Raw genomic sequence first — 18,743 nt, forward strand, 5'->3', positions numbered from 1 at the left:
TTTGATGTTTTTTAAATCATTTAACGTTAGAAATCTGATCATGTTTGGCTAACAGTAGTAAGGGGAAATAAAGTTTGCCTACAAGTACACTTAGTAAGGGATCAAATAACCTGGTATCCAGTCTATTGTATGCAGATTGGCCAGGCTTTCTTCAGGCAGATGAAACTTTTGCTCAGGACAATCTTTTGCACCCAGTAGGAGTTTTACTGCTTAGTAGTTTAACTGGCCACCCACAGCCAAAACTTCTACCATACCAAACAACCCCGGGTGCATTAGATTACACAGAGCACCTCGCAAGATCGTCTGTCCCCAAGAAAGCTCAGCCAAAGATAGCCCAGCCAAACTACAGTAGACTGTATGCCAGGCTTACGTATCAAACTATTTTGATAATTCCTATACAATCATGTACATCTTTTTCTACTTTCTTGATTAGAGGCAAGTTTAAGAATAAGAGTTACAGTTGACACGAAAAATCAACCGTCCATAAGAGAATAATTCTAATCACAGCAAACTGGATGAGAATCTATATTAACTATTTTGATAGTAAGAGAATATTGTGGAGATGGTACGTTACTTGTTGCGAGGCTTGCGGAGAGGAAGAAAATCACTTGTCATGATGCGGAACAAATATAGTTGGGGTGATCTTTTAACAGGTACGGAAGGGGGGTTGATCTGAGGGTATCAATTTATATGCTGCATGAGCACTTAGTGCATGGTTGTCCATGTGTAAAAAATAACTTAGCTTAATAGATAAGTTGAATTGTCAGTGATTTTAACTTAAGCACACTGAAGTAGCCATTTGGCGCTCAATTCTCTATTGGTTATGAGGTTAAGCAGCAAGAAGAAGGTTAATAAGGTGGTTTAACATGGTTTAAACTGCTCATGAGCAAGGTCAAAGGTTAAGGCCCCTAACTTATAAACAGTTCTCCTGTAGACTATGTTTGATGTCATAATTAGAGATGTTTGTTTATGTCTCAGGGGCCTTCATCTTTGACATATCACCCAAAATTGCATCATTCCAGGCATGCTCAGTTTAAACCATGAGCTAGCTTATTGGCTTTGTACAAGACTGGGGTATTACTGAATATGATTATTTTGTGGTTAGTAACATTTTGAAACTAATTATTACATAGGGTGCCAGTTGGGCATATCCACACAGAATACTTGGGTACATTCATTCTTTAAGGTCTAGACTGACTCTTATTCATGAAGTTTTGACCAAATGTACTGTTTTATTTTATTTTATAAATAAGATGGCCACATAACTTACAGCTGTGATGATGAAGCTGTAAAGCACCAGACAGAGGATCATGGGAAGGTTCTGGTACTTGGGAGGGGTAAAGGAGTGGAATCTGTAATACAGAGTACAGAATATAAGACAATAAAAATTATCATAATCGAATGCAAACAGGAAAGACTCTCAAGCAATAGATTCTTGCACATTGTTTCCACTTACACCTAGAACTTAAACAAAGCTTTTGATACAACAGAGCAGTACACATCCTTTCAACAAACACAGAATGACATAATACACAAAATGCCCCTGAGGCATTGCCAAAAAAATTGATAAGTTACAAAATTGATGTCATATATACACCATATCTAACACTGTACAAGTTAAATGGCACATCAGTTGACAAACACAACAGCCATTAGTCTATTACGTAAATGCTTAATGTATGTGGTACAAAATTTGTCACAATACTAAATGCCTCCACCCCTGAGGTGTCACCAAAAAATTCACAAGTACAAAGTTGAAAAAGTTGATTTTATCTCTTTTATTATCTAGTTGCAAACATTTCACAAGCCAAATGGCATATCAATTAACAAATCTAACATTGAATTCTGATACAAAAATGTTATAAAATTATTTGACTGCTACATAAAATGACATGAAAATATTGTTTTGATATCATACTTACAGGTCAAAAACAAAGATACAGGAGCCCCAGATCATGGGCAGCTCATCGAACAGCTGCATCTCGTAGAGCAGGGTCATGTGGAAGCACCAGGACCCGATTCCTACAACTGTACAAACACAACTCATTATTCCCTGGGGATTGTTCTATATGGGAAATTCATGTACATGTATCATATTCATGGTCAAAAGTTCCAGAAGGACTCCGTCACGTAAGCATGGTAGGGCTCAAAATACCTTTTTCTGCATACTTGCACTGGTGCAGGTAACGTTGAAAATTGATTTCTTTGTATTTCAAGCAGAAAAAAGTGGGTGTCTGACTTCCAAGTTGAGCACACCTCAGGTCGCAGCTCAATTGTTCAGATTTTTTCCTTCTCTCTTTCCTACAGTTACTGGGCATTGCTTCCAAAGCAATGATCACAATAATTTGAATTTTGCTACATATTCATAAGTGTACATTTTGTATACTTGACATCTCTGCTTCAAAATCTTCGAGTTTTGATCATCATTACTGGGTGATGCCGAGAACGTATTGATCTCCCCTCTTACATTTGAAATGTATGATGTTGTTCCTCCTTACCTAATATGGAGAAGAAGGACACCACGTATCTTGTCTCCAGTTTTTCCTGGTAGGCCTTGATGCCTGCCAGAATGGGAGGAATGATCATGGCCAGATTACTTATGGTGTTCCCTGCAAAATATCAACAGGAAGTCAGTTATATAGCTGTAACCACTTATGAGTACGACACAATTATCATACCTCCTAGTAATATAATACTAAGTTGCATATATGATATGATCATTTCTACTTTTTACGAGGGGTGATCAATAAGTCCTCGGCCTCACCCAGAAATAACAAGCACAACTCAGATTTTGAGGCACAACTTCATAGTATGAAGCCTTTTATCAATATCCTCCAAATTACATATCATTGGAGTCATTATTTTCCCGGCATTGGTTTTTCTAAATTAGAGGGTAAGTGGCGAGAAAAAGAAGGGTGAAGTGTGATCAGACAATTTGACCCGTACACCTCAGGTCGCAGCTCAATTGTCCACTTTTTTTTCGTTATCCCTTATCTAACGTTACTGGGTGTCGCCTGCAATGTAATGATCACAATAACTTGAATGTTGGTACATATTTATATAAGACTTTATACATGTATGTGGGATCATCAATAAGTCCTCGGATTAACCGAGAAATAATAAGCACAGCTCAGATTTCGAAGCATAGATGTCAAGTATAAGGTCTTACATAAATATGTACCAAAATCCAAATTATTGTGATCATTACTTTGCAGGCGACACCGAGTAATGTTAGGTGAGGGAGAAGGAAAAAAACGTGGACAATTGACCTGACCTGACTGTGCGGGTCAAATTGCGCTGCTGGAAGTCAGACACCCAATTCTTTTTGCTTCAAATAGGAAGAGAATCATTATCAAACATTTTGACCATGTCTTTTGTTAATCTACGGCATGGGGAACTTGACCAACACGTGTCTGATCACAACTCACACCCCTTTTTTCTCGCCACTTACCTTCTGATTTGCAAAAAACGAATGCCTGTAAAGTAATGACTGCAAAGATTTGAAATTTGGTGGGTATTGTTAAAAGGCTTCATACCATGATGTTGTGCCTCAAAATTTGAGTTGTGCTTATTATTTCTGGGTGAGGCCGAGAACATATTGATCACCCCTCGTAGATCAACCTCTACTATTAAGATCAACTGAAAAAGATAGGTTTTATTTGGGCTAATGCATGATAGTTTCATTGCTGTTCAATGGTTACTTGAAAGATTATAAACCACATTCAAATCATTGATTCCATAACAAATGTTTTTGAAGGGGAGACACACCCACATCCCTGGACAGCATATGTAGCTATAGGGATCTTGGGTAGAGTCTCAGGGCTATTTGAATGTGAAACTGAACATAGGCCTTGCTGTGGCATGCATTTTTAATCATTAATCGACAAGTATAATATACACTGGGTCATCACACTCTACACTTTTCTATAAGTGTGTTGGGTTCTTTTACTGAGCTCCCTCATACATGGGGCCACCATCCAAAAGGAAAACTGCAATCCCTTACAACACCTTTGAGTTGAGCTGTTACATGTCAGCAACAATAGGCCGATCCTGACTGTCCATCACAATTAGCAATTGAACCAATGACAGGATGGCAATTTGCTGTTCAGCCAATGAGATTGCAGCAGCGAGCTACATTACAACACTGACACAGAAAGCTCTTTCTCTAGCTTTACCGTTACATTTGCTAGTACCCTATAAGAGCAATTGACTCTTTTTTTCCCTTATCAATTGTACATCACTATAATTGACCTTGCAGTGGTTAGGTGAGTCGGTGACAGAGATGGCTGGAATAATCTATACCTATCTAATAACAGGCAATTACGAAAAACGATTTTCCAGGCTTTATCACAACAATTATCTCTATTTTATGTGACAGTTTACCATTAGCTTTTATGATGATATGATTTTTGTAGTCTCGCGTCCTATCTTTGGAGGTTTTAGTACACTCAAAGGTCACTAAATTTTGAAGGAAAATGGATGATGGCCTTCTGGGCCAGAAAAAGTGACAATTTGGCCGATATCATGTCATATTGTCTGTCTCAATTCCACCAATACTGCAAGGCTGTCACCAGCTTTAAATTTTTGTCCATTCTCTTATCGTTTGCGGGCATTTTCAGCAACAAAATTTGTCTATTTATGCTGTTAAAGCTGTTATGTTATGCTTATAAAAATCCTTTTTTTATCATTCATGTTATGAAGTTGAAATTCTTATTGCATGTACAGGATGAAACATTTTCTGTCCCAACAAGCAAATTTCCATCAAGGAATAGGTCCTGGAGACAGACATTCCATGTTGATAAAATTTTTCCAGATAATTCCTGACAAGAATCTTTGTTCCACTTTACCATTATAGTAGTTTTTCATATCACATTTGAAGGTCACAAACAGGGGTCGTGTAGCTGTCCAATAAAGGGAGCCATTTCAAAAATCAGTAGTGAAATCTTGAAGCCACGTTCACCAGAAATATGAACATTCTCTCTATCTAGGCTTGAACAAATCCCAAGCATTGATTTATCAGAACATTCAGCCACTGTCTGATATCATATTTCTTTTTTTCAACTGTTGTTAATTTTTTTATTTTTTTATTTACTGCTCTTCCTTGCACAGACTAATCCATAATTATGCAATGATACAGTGTCAGAATTGAAAATAAATGCACCTGATGAACTGTTATAGAAAGGCAAGTATTATTGCAATGTGGGCTGTACTGTTTTTCTTCATGAAAGAAAAACTCAATCATACCAATCTACGGAATGCCGTGTTGAACACTACATAATTTTATCCAAAAGAGATGCCAACATATTCAGATGACACCTTGCTTGTACCGGGGCATGACACTAATGGATTTTCAAATAAAGTCTCAAAGTCACATAGCGACCTCTGCATGTAATGTACACACTCAGGAGAAACCAGCTTGTTTAATCATAAAGATATCACAGTGGACTGGCCAAATGAACAGGCATATGCTAAGTCACCTTTCAAACATGGGCCTGGGATGAACGTGACAAATTCTCTGAGCTGGAAGGCTGTCACTCAAAACACTTCAAAATAAATTCAAGCACATGTAAGACATTTATCTTGCTGACTCAGTGATTCTTGACTAATGCTACTGTTTAAGTTAAGCTTAGGAAAAAAATGTTCAGTTTGAAATGTGCTTTTACAATGTTTATCTACTTTTTATTATTATACAATGATGCTAAGAGTACAAAGTATGTGCCTAAAGCATTGCTCAAGTAACTGTATTTGTTGGGTCACATATGAAGAAATCTAAAAAAAAAGAAGTTAGACAAAAAATACCTACCAACGTAACCCTACCATTTTGTTTCAGGACTGAAACAAGAAAAGGCCTAAGTATTTTGTCCATTTTTGAATTTGGTTTAATGTCGTTGTTGTTGTTGTATTGGTTTGGTTGACTTAGAAGAACACACCAGGTTTCTACTAGTACTGAACAGCAGAAGCTGCATATCCGGACAGATTTATTTGACCCACTCACTAGAAAGGACCTTTACTCTTTTCGATAAGAGGTGTTTTCTTAAACATGCTGGCACTTCTCAAACATGGGACCTACATTTAATGTCCCATCCGAGGAACGACCCTAATAAAAGCTAGGTACTAAATGTTCACCTGAGTGAAGTGAGGAAATTAGGGTAAAGTGCCTTTCCTAAGGCCACAAGTTGGAAAAAGCACTTTGCCCCAATTTCTTCACTTGGCGGCACAACATCGGACCATGGATTTGGAGTATGTTAAGGGATTCAAAGCCAGGACCTTGGGGTTCCGGGCCAAACACCCACACTACCAATACACCATGTCACCTCTATATTTCAAATGTACTAATTAGTAGATATGCCAACACCAGACATTTAGACAGAATGTTTTGTCCACTGGCCATTGAGATCTAGTCACTAGATAGGCAATTATATATTGTATCAAACAGTGTTATCTAAATTCACCTAAAAGGCCTGACTGTGTGTTTTTCTCCTCTAATGCTTCTAATTGGCAAGGCTGTAATTAAGCCTTATCTTTGTCTCTAATTGCTAGAGGTCATCACTTGAGTGTCCATTTAAACCAATTTGTGTTTATTTGTCAATTAGGCCACAGTAATTTTATTTGCTGTTTTTTGGACTTGTCTGTCCATTTTTCTAAATTTTCAACAACAAAAATTAAGCCCATAGAAAAGAAAATACAGGTTTTACTATCACAAACCTGTAAATACTACCATTCAGAGCCACATACACATAATTTCAGTTTTAAAACAATGCCTTTTATTCAGAACGTTAGTAACAAATCAAAGGATTTTAGGGATTCATTGTATCAAACGTGCAATTAAACTCCTCAGGTTTTGTTTTTTGCGTTATTTACATTTAAGCAGTATATCTTCACCCCAGAACTTTTGAAAAAATTTATTTTCATTTTTTTTACCCTTGGTTCTGAAAAAAATCCAAGACGCAACAAATAAATTTGGTGTGACCTAAGGGTACAGATCCAAACTAGTAACAATATTTATAAAAAGATTTATAAGTGGCATTTGTATGTACAAATAATGTACATGTATATTCAATGATTTGGTCAAAAATGGTCACTTACTGGTTACATAATGCCAGGTTATTGCAAAATCAGTTGTTACATAATTTTGCTGGAAGCAACCCAAGCAAGTATTACCACGAGGACCCATTCATATCCCAAAACTGCTGACGCAATTTATGGGCGTTCCGTGGTGACATTCCAATAGCAATTTATACATGACAGACTTTCATGTAGGTAGGATGATTATGAATCCACATCAAGCCCTTCTCGTTAACCTATATTACATGTTATACCTGGCCCAGGATATTGTTCGATATAATATTTTAGGTGTTCTGAACCTACATGTATCTGTGTACACATATAACATTATTTCATTGTACACGCTTCGAAGTTGTATAATGATTGCAGACTTCCATCAAATGAATCAAACATACTTCATCATTCATGTGAGCCACTGTAGAATACTGCATTCAGACACAGTTACAATTTTTTGTTCCAGAACACCACATTTTTTTCCAACTTCTGGCAGATTTTGCATTGAAATGTGTTTTTTTTTTTTAATGGTTAAATTATACATATTCTCACCTCACCTCACCGGTCCCATAGCCTCATCGGCCGTAATATTTATACATATTACATGAATGAAATACAACACGTGTTTTCCGTATCATACTTGGTCCCTATAGCTACCCAAGGGTGATACAGATATAGCCTTCAGGCTGGTACCTCGGGCAATATTGAATAAATGGAGTGGTATTCTCTATATCATTATTAGTATATACTTAGTACTATACACACCAAAAAGTAGTTACTCAAGCAACTGGATAATATGGTTTCGGATAGACTCCACTATCCTTTGTCAGTCACACTGAAGTGATCTGGAAGAAACAGGTCTTTTATACTATACAATTGTATTACCCAGGTATGACTGTAATGAGTAGAAGTTCCCTATGCTGAGATTTGGATCACCTACTCTGTGTTTTGGATCCCCTACATTGTAATTTGGTCCATTATCATTGGTCTATTATGCTGTGATTTGGGCCCCTACTTTGTGTTCCAACATGCAACATGGACTTTTTGGTTGTTTTCAGTAAATGTGGCCCTCAAAATTCAGCAAATAGTGTTTCTGAAGGTTATAGATTAAAAGATTTTCACAGGGGTTTCCCTAGACCCCCTTCAATGCTTTTAGGCCTCATGCCTGCATCGCTTGCAACACAAGTTTTCTGCACTAATATATAAGATGCCCCAGTATGCTGTGAAAATATTCTGGTGAAAACATGGGGGGATGCCATCTCATGCCATGTCACATAAAACATGCATGTACATACATTACTACCCAGGAGATGCATCCTTGATCCCTATTGTTCTGAATAAATTATTGGACAGCTGACACATTTTTCTGCAGTCTATTCATTAAGACCTTCAGTCTCGAGACAAAAAAAGGTCACAAAATTATGGAAGCTCTGAAAAAAATTGTAATATTAATGAATTTGACACTGAATACAGCATTTCAAAGCTTGAAAAAGGAGCTTTTGGTTCTGTAATTTTTGAGACAATGCAGAACCTTGTGAAACCAGCTGTTCAGTACTTCAGGCATCCTAGCTGCAGGGGATACACCTGTGTATGCAACCACTTGGAAAATGTCTCTTTTGTGCCACTGATGCAATGTTTGATAGGTGCCCTTACAATGTATGTTCAGGCCTCCATTCAACTAGATGGTAACTGTGATGGGACCTACATTGGATTTTTGTAACGCTTCATAAATGACATATCATGAAAAATAAAAAAATGTAAACTGAAAAGACAACAAAACATACATAGTGTAATAAGATTTCTGTTTTCTATTTATGAAATTTGTCTAACACTCAAGTTGCTTGTCCTTAAGTGGAATGGGGGTATTGCTACTTATTTGCAATCAGAATATTGTAGTCTTGGTTTTTCTATTCAAGTGAGCACACTTTAGATATTGGATCTATCTCATTAACACATCGTCATAAACTCACTTCCCTTGTCTGACGAATACATGTAGCTGTTACTAAGTGTTACATAAAGGCATCTGGGAAAAATCAAACTTCTTATAATATAGAGGAAGGAAAAATTCTTCAGCAAATAAAAATAGGTGAGTCTTGACTTGAGTAACAAGTAAAAACAACCGATGACATTTTAAGTACTTGATTGATTAGCAGGAAAACATTCTTTACATTCACCGTGACAGTCCAGTAGGCAGAATATAGTTCACCTTAGCCCCAGTGACATCACAAGCGTCCGCAAGGCCGAATACATTTCCCCCACTGAGGTTATATAAAGGTACAGTAATAATGACACTCAGGCCATGTTGATTTGATTGTATGGATGACATCCATGAGTGCATCAATTTTCGGCTGTTTTGTTGTTTCCAAATGAGAAAAGTTTTCAGCCATACTGTAAGTCGTACAAAGCAGCAGCAATATAAGCAAATATGTGCCATAGATTACAGAACAAAATATTGGAAAACGCATGCTGAAGTCAGAGAAGATTAGAATGCCAATGCCTATTCCAAGGATCAAAAAGATGTTCAAGAGCAAAATTGAAGAATGTATTGTTTGTTATTCCAAGGAGGTTAAAAAATCTGATCCATACTATGCGTGTTCAGTCATTTCTTCAACCTTCCTGGCCACTTACATCTCAAAACGAAGGCAACATTTTTTGGGGTCACACTTTTTCTATGCTCGCATCAGTTTTGTGGTTCCAAGATGATGTCATCCATATAATTGGATCAATATGGCCTTACCATTATGGAATAGTACCAGCTGTGATTTTCTATTCTCAGAAATCTGACTTTAATCCTATCACAGTATAGTATCAGAAATCTAGCTTTAAATAATGTCTCTTTGTCAAATGTTAGTGGAGAATTGTAGCTTTAACCTTTAGCCTACAAAGGTAGATGTTGGGCACAAAATCTGAATTCCTTATGGGGTTAAGCAGCATGAAGAAGGTTAAATAAAGTGCATAGCAACACCATGGCAACCAGCTGTCACATTCCTTGGATTCATATTTTTCTTTGTCAACAAGCCTATATATTAAATCAAATAAAATGCCTTTATGGGGTAACATGGCCACAAAACTATAACACAGCGTACAGACATTGGCAAGACTCTACCATAGTTTAAGCTAGATAGGTATCAGGGTAAAGGGGATATTTTTAGAGTACAGTTCAGACTGTAGGCACAAAGCGATGAGAAAGAAAGTTCTAGAAGAAGTATGGGTTCAATTTATGCAGCTGTTCAATAGCTAATCCCAGCTTCTGAAATTTGATTGCAAAGCACGGTGGTCCTTTTGAGACATCTGAACTTGAAAGTTGCACCACAGCAAGAGACCGATCATGGCCTTGAACTCCAGTAACCCGACCAAGGACGTTGACCCGACCGACCGTAGGGGGGCATTGTTGCGGCGGCATCGGCATTCAGCCGTCGTTCAAATATTTCAAGCAATAAATTTGATTCAAAACTTTACAAAAAGCTGAGTTTACAGATTTATCCAGTCTAGCTAAAAAAAGTCACTCAACCAGATAGTATTGTCATTGTTTAAATCTCCGGAAGACGTGTCCTTTGTTATGCAGCAGTCCCTAAATGTAGTTGTCTTGCCCTCGGCGCAAAGTACACATCGCCCCGCCCACTCAGTGACAGAGACCCGGTATACACAGAGGCCCAAACTGTCCCATATGTTACATCTACTATTAATATACATACTAGTTTGAGGATTTGGGAAGAATATCTGTGAGTGTGAGTTTCTTCACGTTATGCAAGAAATTGCAGGCCGTGCGGCTTAGAAGCTAGAAGAAACGCGGGTCGCTAAAAAAAAAATATTGCCCCGGCCGGGGCACCTAGCTACCGGAGCTCCCGCGCTGGCAACCCGCCAACATTGGCGACCACAGCCGCCTACGTGAGCGGATTTGCACGCCAACTTTACCGTAGGTACAAGGTGACTTACAGAACTCGGCGACGTATTCCGTGACCACGTAATTCTCCTCGCACCAGTCGATAGTGGCGGTTGCCTTCCCCCAGACACCGGGATAGTCTGCGACGGGCGCCATCTTCCTCTTCAAACTGTAGGTCAGAGGTCACCTAGATGCTAACCTGATTATCATCATATTAACACAGCATGAAAGACTGTCTAGTATGATAGGCTGGAACAAGAATGATTCAAAGCATTAAGCCCGCAAAGCACGATACTGTATTCTGAAACTCCCTGGCACAATAATTTTGGTCCAAAAATAAGAAATGTGGCTAATATTAGAAATTCTAGCACCCACCATATTTTTCATACCACATATAAAGCAGTCTGTATACGCAAAGGACTGTGATGTGATGATACCTATATAACGCTAACATATAACGTTAACGTTAGATTTAAAAACCTTGCATAAAATCTACTGGGTAGCGATTCAGAAACCTCATATTTCTCTATAAACCACCCTATACTATGTCACAGTGGCAAGGTATGTATACTAGGCGTTTATTGAATAATCAATATTACATAAAAAACGATGAAAGATATTCTTCTTATCAAGGACGTCCTTGTTCATACTGACGTATTAAAATATTACAATTATTTGATTTAGCGAAATATTGCTGGATAATTCTACTACTTAGTGATGTAACTTAAATGCATTGTACTGTATTAGATGTAACGTTACTAGTAGTTGAGATCATCATGTACAGCTGTAGCGACGTAGGTGGTCTTTGTCTCAAGGGATTGTTTACATGGGTCATACGGGGTCTTGCCATTTAAAGATGGCTGCCGCAAAGCTACCATGCCGGGTCTTGGACGTGATTTTCGGTTATTTAGACCTGCCAGACCTTGCAAACTGCGCTCTGGTCTGCCAGCACTGGTGTCAATACCTCAGTGATGAAAACAGCGACGTTTGGAGGCTCCAGTGCGTGCAGAAAGTGGCAGACGAGGCGTTGAAATCCGATATTTTGTGCAATGTTACCTCATACAAAGCCAAGGCAATGGCGTTCTGTCATGCTTGGAACCCTCAGGATTGTTCCCGGAACATTTACATTAAACCGAACGGTTTTACGTTACATCGGAACCCCGTGGCGCAGTCTACGGACGGGGTCCGCGGCAAGATCGGCTTCAACAGCGGACGGCATGCCTGGGAAGTGTGGTGGGATGGGCCTCTCGGGACGGTAGCAGTGGTGGGGATAGCCACGAAACATGCACCTATGCAGGTCTGGAAAATATATCCTGTGACATTGAATATGTCATCTACCATTGTGTGCTAACATTGCGGTTGTTGTTTGCATTACCTTTAAATGCAATCGTTTCTCTTTTTTTTTTGTATTTTGAAAATTCGTCGAATATTGTGTCCATACCTCTACTTAAGGGGGTTTATGCAAGGAGGTTACATTTAACCTCCTTGGTTTATGACACCAAAATTATTGTAGAGTGACAACTCTGTGTCATGTCCTCAACATGTGCCCAGTAGCCCTTTAAGACAGGTACACCTGGCGACATAACAGTGTCCTTAGGGAACTGGTCACCACCCTCAAGGTGTGGCACGCCAAAGCAAACCCACAGACCATAATCAGGTGCGATCTGAGCCAGGACTACATCGAGGGGGGAACGCACACTACAGTCCCTCCAGACATCCTGCCGACTTCACTGGTACCAGACATCACCATTCAGGATCCTGTACAACAAACACTGAACTTGGTTGAACTTACCGTCCCATTTGAGCAGAATGCACAGCACGCCGAGGACAGAAAAATGGCCAAATACGAATGTCTGATCAATGAAATAAACTCGCACAGTAGTTACAGGGCTAGCCTTGTTACAGTTGAAGTAGGGAGCAGAGGTTGGATTAACGACGAGAACACTGCAAGGATGAAGTCACTCTGTCCGGTCAGCTACAAAGACCGTGAAGTGAGACATCTTAAAAGTAGACTGGGAAAGTGCGCACTCTGTGCATCCTATGCTATCTACTGTGCCCGAAACACACCTACTTGGGACTGTACTTCAGGACTGTTTATCTACAGAAACTAGTAGATCTGGGTCTAAGTTTTATGATGTATCTGGGTCTAATTTTTATGAAATGTGACGTTAATGGTTTTTAAACAATTTTTATCTGTCATTGTACTTCTTTTAATACCTTGCGCCCTCCCGGAGAACAGACAAAGGGCTGTCCTAGGTCTTAGCCTGTAATATATACATGTATGTATTCATCTTGTGTGTAATAAAGATGATTTTTAGCACAGTAGAAGCCGCTTCATTGCACACCCCATTTGCCAGTGCATTTCATGCAATTACCCGGTTGGTGCAACAAATCAAACTTATTAAACTTGACCGCATCGCCATGGGATGTGGGGTTTTATGCAATTAACAGAAGTGTGTAATTACAATGTATTTGTTGTGCAATTAACTGGTTTCTACTGTACAACATTTTCTTTGTAGTTATTTAAGTTATTATCTCAAGGAGCTATCTTCTATCTGTACTGAAAATACCATCATTCAAATGGAACAAACTACTAAGCATTTAAACCAAATACACACCCTTCTGATGTTATTGGAGATGAGAAAATCATTCTTCATACTCATGACAGAGTTTTTTTCAAGGCAATCCAATTATGACAGTCAATGTGCTAATTTCCTTCCATGACCTCAGTGAAAATGATGCAATTGTTTTTGGTCTGTCACCGTGTGTTTGTTCATTTGTCTTGTGTATGTCCATACTTATTTGAATATTGTAGAGTGACAGGATGTGTAGATGAAGATGGTGTAACTGGAGCCAGGCAGGATTTCAAGTAATATTGGCTTGGCCCTGATCCAAAGTTGAACCTTTGATATTCTTATAGCCTGGCAGGATGGGAAGGTTGGATTGGCCTGGGTCCAAAGTTAGTCCCACAGGCTATTAAGATAAATTATTCATAGACAGAATAAGTGGAAATACACAATGATGACTCAAACAAAAAATTGCAAATTTCACGGAGGTATGACATCATTCATTTATTGTTGACTTTGTTGTTGTTGTTGACTTTGTTGTTGTTTTTGTTAGTGTCATGGCTACGTGGCTCTCCTGGGGAGTGATGACCAGTCCTGGGGGTGGAACCTTGTGGACAACCACCTGCTGCACAACGGGGACAGCCAGGGCAATTTCCCACAGTGCAATAATGCACCAAAGTATCAGGTAACAGCAGTCGTGCAGAATTGCATATGAAAATGTTATCCTCCAAGCAAAAGTTTCAGTCACGGGGATAGGCTAGGATTTCTTATGGCTGCCTCCCTTCCTGAAGTACCACTGCTATCCCCACAAACATATTTGAAGGGAGGCAGCTGTAAGAAATCATGGCTACTTGTCACTATCCCCAGACCAAAGCCTTTGCCTAGAGAATATGTATATAGCTACAGATACAGATAATGACTTACTTTCATAATGGTAACAACTAATAAAAAGAATATGCATTGACATAAGATACTGTTCAAATTCACAAAAGTTTCTGTACCATGTAACATTAGCTCAGTCATACACACTCAGATATATGTAACATTTATCCTTACAAAATAACTTGTATGATGGGCAAAAGTCAGGAGCTTTTCTTTCATTCAAGTGTGTATGAAGAGCTAACAAGTGGGTTTCTCGTTTATGTATTCTCTAGGTAGGAGAAAGGATCCGGGTAATTCTGGACATGGATGACAACACGTTGTCCTTTGAGCGGGGGTATGAGTTCCTGGGTGTGGCGTTCCGAGGACTGCCGTCAGTAAAACTGTTCCCTGCTGTGTCTGCTGTGTACGGTAACACTGAGGTGTGTATGGTGTATCTGGGTCCACCCCTGGATGGCTAGTGGACTGGGTAACACTGAGGTGTGCATGGTGTACCTGGGTCCACCCCTGGATGGCTAGTGGACAGGTAATAAATAATGAGTATAGGTACTGGTTGCGACAAGAAGGTTAAAGTGAGACTTTAACCACCTTGTGTTCTCCAAGTAGAGGTTTTGGTCATGGGGATAGGGCCAAAGAAAAAAATGTTGTGTTTCCTGTTTCAGTCCTGAAAAGAATTAGGGTCGGTAGGTAGGGATTATCTTTTCTATTTCTTGTAATTTTCTTTAGTCTGGCCACTCTAGTGATACTCGTAAGTATTGCAATACAGTTGAGCAAAGTAAACTGAAATGGACACTTGACTAGTCTTTCAATGTCAAAGTTTAATTTTGATTTGATAGATACATTTATCCTTCATTAGATAGGACAAGCAGTGTTTTTACTTCAATAGGTTTACTTCAGTTTACTTCAATTCAGGCTGAATAAGAATTCTAAGTGGAAGCTATGTGACTCCACTGCCTACTCCCCAAAAAAGGCTAGGGTCGGCAGGTTTTTCTAGGAAAATAGGAAGTACATGTACAACATTTTTTTCTAAATAAAGTAAAGGGAGACAGAAGTATGAAATTCCAGTCACTACTATTCCCAAAACCAAAACCTCTGCTTGGAGAATAACTTGGTTGCAACTATTGGAGCAGTAGTAAACTACACAGAATTCATTGGAATATTCCACTGGGCCCCCTCCCCTCTCCATCCACCTTGACACAGCAACTTGGCCAGTTCAAATGTAAAGTAATGTACATGGAACTGTTGGATATGTGCAATAGAGTAGATAGGTTCTTGTGAATACAGGGAATAATAGTGTCTGATTAGAAATGTGTGTGATGAAACGAGGTACATAGTGATATAGACTAAGATAGGAACTGCACACAATAATGCATTGTTGAAGAAGTGTGAACATAAACAAAGAAATGTTGCATGCATGTATTTATAGATGTGATGTTTTAGGAAATGTTTGATAGAAACAAATGATAACTATTGCATTGTTTAGGTCAAAATTTACCAAATGTATCATACTTTGTGATTTATAAGATGTTAAGTATAGTGTCTACCCATTATTCTGGCTATACAGTATACAATTGTCCAGGTATACTGTATAGGCTTATGTCACATTTCCAAACAGAGGCCCTGCCGGGCTGTTGGTGGAAATGGAAAATAGAAATGTATACATACAAATAATTTTACCCAAATAACGCCTACTTACTTTCTATTTTCGTCTTGGGTAGTGTAGTGTCTTTTGTATCATACTTTCTGTTCCCGAAAGCTGCCCATCTGGGCCCCAGTTTGGAAATTTGACGTAGGCCATATAGCATTATAGGGATCTTTCCAGTTTTGAGATCATCCCTATAATGTAGATAAACATATGGTATGGGTATAAGCCGTCTACAATATGTAAGTGGGGCAAGTGCATAAAAATCTACTGACCCAAGCCAACTTTTCATTGGCTAAAAGTTGAAATAACACATCTCTGTGCAATTTTTCTTGCAGCAAAGAAATCCTTTTATTTTTCAGTAGAAAAAATCTGGTGCCCACATCTACCTAATATGGAAAAGTTGCACTGGCCCTATTGGGCACTTTGACTTGCCCCAGTCAATTGTAACCCTGTATAATATCCTAAATCACACATCTTTATGCCTATAAACATGGTGAGTAGGTAGATGTAGGGTGGACTTGGTCCGGGCAAGCAGCCTGCAATGATGATGATGATGAGATAGATGTATTTGTGTACGTGTGATATGTTATCAAGGCCCTATTCACATTGTCAATACGTAAAGAATGGGTCATAAAACCTGATAGAGAAAATGTTGTCATGCATATTTTAAGTTATTTCTGTTAAAACAGTAAAATCTTACATTCATTTAGATAGATTCAATTGAAATGAAAGGAAACAAAGATTGATATTGATATTTTTGAAGAGTTGGAAAGTTAGAAACATTACAATGTGAGATCTTAGTAACTTTGTAATTTTCACATCTACAATCATTATGGCATAGCCACCATTGACATTGTCAGAGGATTTTTTCTTTAAATGTCATCAATTTGTTGAGTGAAGCTTATATGGATACATGTAGCATGAATAATAAGTTATACCAAATATAATGTGTCTCTCTCAGATGTTATATGGCATTAACAACTGAAGACTATTCCATGAAGAATATCCAGAGGGGTGGTCAGGGATATGTTCAACCCCTTGTTTTCTATTGGTTGCTGTCACCACTGCCTTCATATGTTAAGAATATTCCACCCCATGCTAGACCTTTGGAATATGTTAACGTTGTTATCACTTTGAAATTTGAAATATAATAGTTGTTAAGCTATTGTATTTTGTTGTCAATGGTGCTATTTGATCATCAAGATGATTTTTCTTTGCAAGGTAGATAACTGCTTAAAGCAGTGCATTTTGTTGAATGTTTGTACAGAGTAATTGATTGTCAAGCCTCTTCATATACATATGTAGTTTTGATTACAATGTTGTTTCAACTACGTATTGTTGTTCTCCAGAAGAAGGACATTTATTAATATGTCAGTTTAATGAAAATCTATTGTTTTGTTTTGTTAATGATCTGTTTTCTACATGTGTTTATTTCAGAGATTTTATTTTTGTACATTATATTACTGTTATCTTAAGAGAGATATGGAGAAATCAATGCTGGATTGTTAGTAGTCGCCTATCATGATTTTGACAATAGATATCTTCTTGCCATTGGAGCGGACACAGTAAAGTGAGAAAAGTAAGCTGTCATGATGTGCTGTTTTTGTTGTGTTTTCAAAGAAGATCGTCCTGAACACTTCCCATATGCAGAATAGACCTGTCCGTGGTGCTGAACACTTTCCATATGCAGAACAGACATCTCCTTGGTACTTTCCATGTGCAGAAAGACCCCTCCTAGTTCCGAAGACTTTCTGCATGCTTAACAGACCTGTCCTTGGTGCTGAACGCTTTCCCTATGCAACACTGACCTGTCCTTGGTGTTTTTCTTACAAATTTGTTAATCGTGTGGATAATAACTAAATTACCAACTATTTCTTTTTTTCTCTTTTTTTACGTACTGAACTCTTTCCATATGCAGAACAGACATCTCATTGGAACTTTCTATGTGCAGAATAGACCCCCCCGGTGCCTAACAGTTTCCGTATGCTTAACAGACCTGTCCTTGGTGCTGAACGCTTTCCGTATGCAAAACTGACCTGTCCTTAATGTTTTTCTGTTAATCGTGTGGATTATAACTAAACTACCAACTTTTACTTTTTTCTTACGAGTTCAATAGCCTTATTGTATGTTGATTTAGAGAACTATAGAAATTCTAGAACACCACAACATACTTCTGAAAAGATTCTATTTATTCCAATATTTCCTTCTAACATGTTGCGTAGAACTAATGCATAGCACGATGTAAGGTGGGATTGCTTTACACATATTTTAGAGGCTTCATGCATTAAAATCACATAAGTTCATTATGTATAGAATAAGATTAGTCATTCTAAATCCGAAGAAATGTTTGGAATTTGCACCATATAACACAAGTGTTTATTGTAAATGTCAACTTGCTTGACAAAATACTATTGGGTGGTATTTTCACAGATTGGCAATTTAGCGATGAAAAACATAATCATGCTCTATAGCACGGTGAATGACCATGAAAAAATAATAGAAAAAATATTTACCTGTAGTAATACATGTCAATGTGATGTTAAATATATTTAAGTGTATATAGATGTATGGTATGTAATCAATAAATAGGAAGTACCAGTGCAAATACTGTGTACTTCATTAATATCATATATACTTGTTGTCATATGATATTAAAGATAATGATGATGAAATGAATGAAAATAAAAAAAACGCAGCAAATATGCAATAT

At 38.1% G+C, this 18,743-nt stretch overlaps 2 protein-coding genes across 3 annotated transcripts; one reads left to right on the forward strand and one right to left on the reverse strand.

Moving 5' to 3' along the window:
- Positions 1-267: 267 nt before the first annotated feature.
- LOC118427469 (alkaline ceramidase 3-like) lies at positions 268-11,153 on the reverse strand. Of its 2 annotated transcripts, none has more exons than XM_035837283.1 (5): positions 10,996-11,138; positions 2,499-2,561; positions 1,923-2,028; positions 1,271-1,352; positions 268-672 (listed from the first exon to the last, which is right to left on the reverse strand). In XM_035837283.1, the coding sequence occupies exons 1-5, from the start codon at positions 11,096-11,098 to the stop codon at positions 571-573; spliced, it is 456 nt and encodes a 151-aa protein (XP_035693176.1). In that variant the 5' UTR covers positions 11,099-11,138; the 3' UTR covers positions 268-570. The 2 variants fall into 2 exon arrangements, with proteins under 2 accessions (XP_035693176.1, XP_035693175.1); XM_035837282.1 differs by having other exon boundaries at positions 528-672; positions 2,499-2,609; positions 10,996-11,153.
- Positions 11,154-11,771: 618 nt separating this feature from the next.
- LOC118428128 (F-box/SPRY domain-containing protein 1-like) lies at positions 11,772-16,880 on the forward strand. The gene is made up of 3 exons (XM_035838111.1): positions 11,772-12,239; positions 14,063-14,194; positions 14,664-16,880. Exons 1-3 carry the CDS (start codon positions 11,799-11,801, stop codon positions 14,847-14,849), a joined length of 759 nt encoding a protein of 252 aa, XP_035694004.1. The 5' UTR covers positions 11,772-11,798; the 3' UTR covers positions 14,850-16,880.
- Positions 16,881-18,743: the final 1,863 nt, after the last annotated feature.

This window comes from Branchiostoma floridae, chromosome 12, assembly GCF_000003815.2.
Source record: "Branchiostoma floridae strain S238N-H82 chromosome 12, Bfl_VNyyK, whole genome shotgun sequence".
Taxonomy (NCBI): Eukaryota; Metazoa; Chordata; class Leptocardii; order Amphioxiformes; family Branchiostomatidae; genus Branchiostoma; species Branchiostoma floridae.

What these genes read in the sequence shown, in the direction of transcription:
- LOC118427469 (XM_035837282.1), bottom strand. Translation starts at nt 11,098, where the DNA reads ATGGCGCCCGTCGCAGACTATCCCGGTGTCTGGGGGAAGGCAACCGCC. An exon ending in GGAATACGTCGCCGAGTTCT is followed by an intron (nt 2,610 to 10,995) that starts GTAAGTCACCTT and finishes GATATTTTGCAG; the next exon opens with GGAACACCATAAGTAATCTG. An exon ending in ACAGCTTCATCATCACAGCT is followed by an intron (nt 673 to 1,270) that starts GTAAGTTATGTG and finishes TGATACCCTCAG; the next exon opens with ATCAACCCCCCTTCCGTACC.
- LOC118428128 (XM_035838111.1), top strand. Translation starts at nt 11,799, where the DNA reads ATGGCTGCCGCAAAGCTACCATGCCGGGTCTTGGACGTGATTTTCGGT. An exon ending in CGAAACATGCACCTATGCAG is followed by an intron (nt 12,240 to 14,062) that starts GTCTGGAAAATA and finishes TGTTTTTGTTAG; the next exon opens with TGTCATGGCTACGTGGCTCT. An exon ending in ATAATGCACCAAAGTATCAG is followed by an intron (nt 14,195 to 14,663) that starts GTAACAGCAGTC and finishes TGTATTCTCTAG; the next exon opens with GTAGGAGAAAGGATCCGGGT.